This window comes from Macrobrachium rosenbergii, chromosome 31, assembly GCF_040412425.1.
Source record: "Macrobrachium rosenbergii isolate ZJJX-2024 chromosome 31, ASM4041242v1, whole genome shotgun sequence".
Taxonomy (NCBI): Eukaryota; Metazoa; Arthropoda; class Malacostraca; order Decapoda; family Palaemonidae; genus Macrobrachium; species Macrobrachium rosenbergii.
In genome coordinates, this window is record NC_089771.1 from 27,821,694 (window position 1) to 27,826,328 (window position 4,635).

General features: G+C 39.2%; 1 protein-coding gene across 1 annotated transcript; it reads left to right on the forward strand.

Annotated features, from left to right (window-relative positions):
- Positions 1–677: 677 nt before the first annotated feature.
- On the forward strand, positions 678–2,575 carry LOC136855470 (uro-adherence factor A-like). The gene is made up of 2 exons (XM_067132542.1): positions 678–855; positions 1,195–2,575. The coding sequence occupies exon 2, from the start codon at positions 1,250–1,252 to the stop codon at positions 2,117–2,119; it is 870 nt and encodes a 289-aa protein (XP_066988643.1). The 5' UTR covers positions 678–855; positions 1,195–1,249; the 3' UTR covers positions 2,120–2,575.
- Positions 2,576–4,635: the final 2,060 nt, after the last annotated feature.

Here is a 4,635-nt window from a genome sequence, read left to right on the forward strand (position 1 = left end):
TATAATACCGGCCACACCAGTAGAGGGTACCCGAGCCAACAACCACCCCCAACCACCAACACCAATTAGAAGATCGCAACGCCTCCGGGACCGATTTCGTCATCAACCCGTGACTAACATAAATGCAGCCCACTGTACCTCTGCAATATATTATTATTATTATGATTATTATTATTACATTGTAGATCTACTTGAAGCTATCATGGTTTTTGTCGCAAAGAATCTTAATGATAATTTTTGTATTTATATTTTTTCATATGTAACAAAACGATATTCAAATAGGCTTCATAAGCTTTCTATAAAGGGAATGCACGGATAATACTTTTATGACTGAGAACAGAATTAAGAAATTGGAAATGGCAGTAAATTAATAATAATAATAATTGCTTTCATGATACTGTTTAAATAAATAGTAACCATAATTAAAAAAAGCAAAAAAAAATTATTTTTTGTTATATCCACGAAGCGAACGGTGCTTCCAGTGAGAGAGGTCATGAAATAAATAAATTATAGTTTATTTTAAAAAGAGGGTATTGGGCAAAAGCGTAGGAGACAGATACCACTGGACCAGGAAAGAGTTAAATCCCTGCCTTCAGATTAGTGCCCATAAGCCGCTCCCTTGAAGAGTCCAGCGGCCTATCACAGCCTACAACTCACTCGTGCTTGTACAAGCTGAGCATACAACACCAAAAACAGTAGCAGGCAAAGGGCCCCTATAAAACCCAGTGGTCAGGCACGGTCAAGTCAGTTGAACTTTGGAAGGAGACTGAGAAACATCAATCGCTCCAAGGTTCTGGATAAAGAGGTCACTTCGCTTGAAGGAGGAAAGTCTAGGCAGTTCCACAGAACGCCAAGGTAAGACTATTTATTATGTTTTTTGAGGTAGAATAAAGAATAGTGTGACAGCTTCAAACCAAATTTGCTTTCAGTTATGAGGCGATATTCAACTTGTCCGTCATTTCTTGTTTTAGTTGTTTGTGTTAAATGCTTATTTTCTTGCTGCGTTTAGTCATAGACCAGTGCTGAGAATTTTTAAAGGGTTTTAATTATATTACAACCGCCATTCGTAATGTTCATTTGTTACCATATTTACTACTTTGAATATTTCGTTTATTTGTTTTTTTTTCATCTATTTTGTGTGTTTAAAATAATATAATTCTGTGGCAATAACTTCTGATTTATTTTGCTCTACAGAGAGCTGCTGTTGACTTTGGACTCACCCAAAACAGCAAAGGGTTTCTCGCCTAGAATGGAACCACAAATACAGGATTCCCAACCTAAGGATTTGACCAGTGCATCAGAGAGTCCTACCAACAGCCCACATCCTTATCGAGGGGACCAGGTGCTTCTCCCTGGTCAGAGAATACATGATTCTCAAGGACTTCACAATGTCCAGGTTTTTTCTGAGTCCCAGGGCACTTCGTGCCTACAAGTACTGCGCCCTTTAATGTTCTGTTTGCAAGAACTTCATCGTGCCCAAGGATTGAGTAACCATCAAGGACTCAGCCATCCAAAGGAACCTCATGATTCCCAAAAACCCCACGGTTCACAAGGACCAAGTCATTCTGAAGGAATTCGTGATTCCCAAAAGCCCCACGGTTCACATGGACCCAGTCATTCCCAAGGACTTCGTGATTCCCAAAAACCCCACGGTTCACAAGGACCCAGTCATTCTGAAGGAATTCGTGATTCCCAAAAACCCCACGGTTCACAAGGACCCAGTCATTCCCAAGGACTTAGTGATCTGCAAGAACGTCACGGTTCACAAGGACCCAGCCATTCCCAGGGACCTGGGACCTCTCAGTGCTGCCGTCACAAATCTGAAACCAATAATAAGACATTAAACGACCGTTTCCCTTCGTCTAAGGAGCAGAAGAAGAGGAGGAAGAAGAACGACAAGACGGAGTACCTGATGAAAATGGAACAGTTCAGGAGGCAAAAGCTCGGAGGGCAGGAGCTGCCCAAGCTGGACAGGAAGTGTAATCTGTGCATGGTTCTGTGTCCCTGCGCGAGAGAGTTCGAGAGAAGTCGACGCAAGATTGACGGCGTCTCTCACTTTGTTTGTGATCTTTGTCCAGTTCAGTGTAAAGAACTGAACGTGTGTGTAAACATACGATGAAAATGAACAAATGCTTGATCTAATAGTTATATTAGTGTGCATATGACAAAAAGATGATCTCTATTTGCATTAAATAATGGCGTCTGACAGGAGAGCTAAAGGTATTTGCTAATAACTATTTTTGTGTCTTGTAATAATTAATTGTGACGTAAGTGAGGGCATATAGGCCACAGGGTATGTGAATCTGATAATGGCTGTTAAATTTAGCCTTTTGTATTGTTTAACTCCAGTAAGAACTGATGATAATTTTGCTGACACAGAAACTGAACATTATCAACAAAGCTGTTTCTGTATAATAAAAATTTTTTCAGAATGCAACAGACTTTCTCTTTGCAATTTTCATTTTGCAATTGCTGAATCTTACTTTTCGCTGTAGGGTAGCATTAAGCTAATCGTCAATTGTACCTGACAATTTAACATGACTTGTTAGTAAATTTATACACGATTCTAAACAAGCTTTTTATCTTTTTATTTGTTTTCCTCTATGAATATGTAAAGTGAGCAATGGAAAATACAGGTTGGGCTATATTATAAAATTTGTAACTTATTACATAACTGAACTGTCTGCTGACTAACGTGGGATCCGAGCCCCGTTCAAGAGTATTGAAATCTCAGTGAACGGTCATCTGGCGTTCACGGTTGCCATGCAAGTAACTCAGCACAAAAGAAATATATTACGTAAATCATTTTCAGTTGAAGAAAGTGGATTTTTTCTGGGTCCGAAAATAAGAATTATAAGTATTTACTTTCCTAAACAAATAAGTAATCAATATATAAAACAAAAAATTTTGTCCTGGTCTTTACACCAAAATTCCCTCTCTCTCTTTCGGCAGTGCGACTGGCTTTATTCTGTCTTAATTAGACCCAAACGCTTTATATAAAGGACTACTTTAGGTTTCCACTTTGAATTGATTTTTTTAAATACATTTCTTCATGTCAAGTATCTAGCTTTTTAGAATTACTTAAATTAACAGGAAAGAATGAAATTTTTATCAGTTTAATGTTTGCGTGTTATGATAGAGACGACGTGGCAATGAATATGGCATACGCTCTATGGCTCTTCAGAAATCTCCGCGTGCTCGTCTGTGACAAACACGTGCTGCTCTCTCTCTCTCTCTCTCTCTCTCTCTCTCTCTCTCTCTCTCTCTCTCGCACACACTTATGAACAAAGAGAAGCTTTCGATTTTCTAAGCGGGCGAGGGAGGCTTCTCTCAAACCCGGTATTTCTTTGTTGGCCTGGACAAAGAGTCGGGCACCTGTAGTTGATTGCTTCGTCTAAACGGGGAGGGCATCGACTAGGTAATATTGTCCCTCCCCGAGGTAATAAACTGTGGTGAAACCATTTACGGAATACTCCTAAGATTCTCTATAAAGTTCTGTTGTTCACACAGATTCTGGAGTTGTTGCAAGAATGTTAAAAATGCATATTTTATCTTTTCTCTATATTTATAGTTTGTTTACCTTTCTAAGATCGTTAGGATGGGGCGACTAAGGAATTCATGGTGTTTCAAACGTCTCATTGTTATGGTTAAAAATTCTGCCTCGTTTAGAGCCTGCTCAAACGAAAAAAAAAAATGATTCATTTAAAGGTAACAACGAAAACATATTTGACTTCACACATTTTCCGTACAAACCTATTTTGTTTCCATGAAAACAAAGAGATATGGCATAATTTTTGGCTGCCATGCCAAACCTCGATTTCCCTGACACGTGGAACCTCAGTTTCGCTGACACGTGGTCAGGGAGGGCATTTAAAAGGCCCGCTCGATCAAGAACGAGAACGGTGGTCACCTCAAGCAACCAGAGTGAGTCAGTGAGTGTCAGTGGACAGTATGGATATCACGAGGGATTAGCCAAAGCGGATCAGATCTCTCCACCGCCCTTGAAGCGTCTTCACTCTCAGAAACTGGAAGGAGGCTGTGTAATTATGGTAAATTATTTTTCTCTCCTAAATGATGAATAGTCTATTTAACATGCAGGTGCGCTGAGAAAATACAATCACGTAACCAATAAATAACGGCTAAAATATGGATAATAATCAAATGAAGAGCTATTCCTGCCGAACCACCCTCACAAATTTTAAGTATTAATACATTAAACACATTATGATATTATTATAAGAACTATGATTAATATATCACTCAGCACACACACACACACACGCGCGCGCACACAAAATTTACTCAACGCTGTTTTCTCAGAAAACGAAGTGCAGTAAATGACGGATCTCCGTCAAAGCCATAAACAAGGGATTAACGCCGAGGGTGAGATTTAAAAGGATTAATAGATCTGGCGGCGCTATATTCTTTTCCTGGACCCACCCTAGCGATCTTAGTGTTGAACAGACTGTGGTCTCAAAATTCTTTTGCTTTTGGTTTAACTGACCGGGTTTTCGGTTTAAGTAACCGGATTTTCGGTTTAACTATCCAGAGTTTTTGTTTAAATGCCCAGATTTTCAGTTGAACTAATCAGATTGATCGTGTAACTGGACAGATTTTTATTAATTGAACAGATTT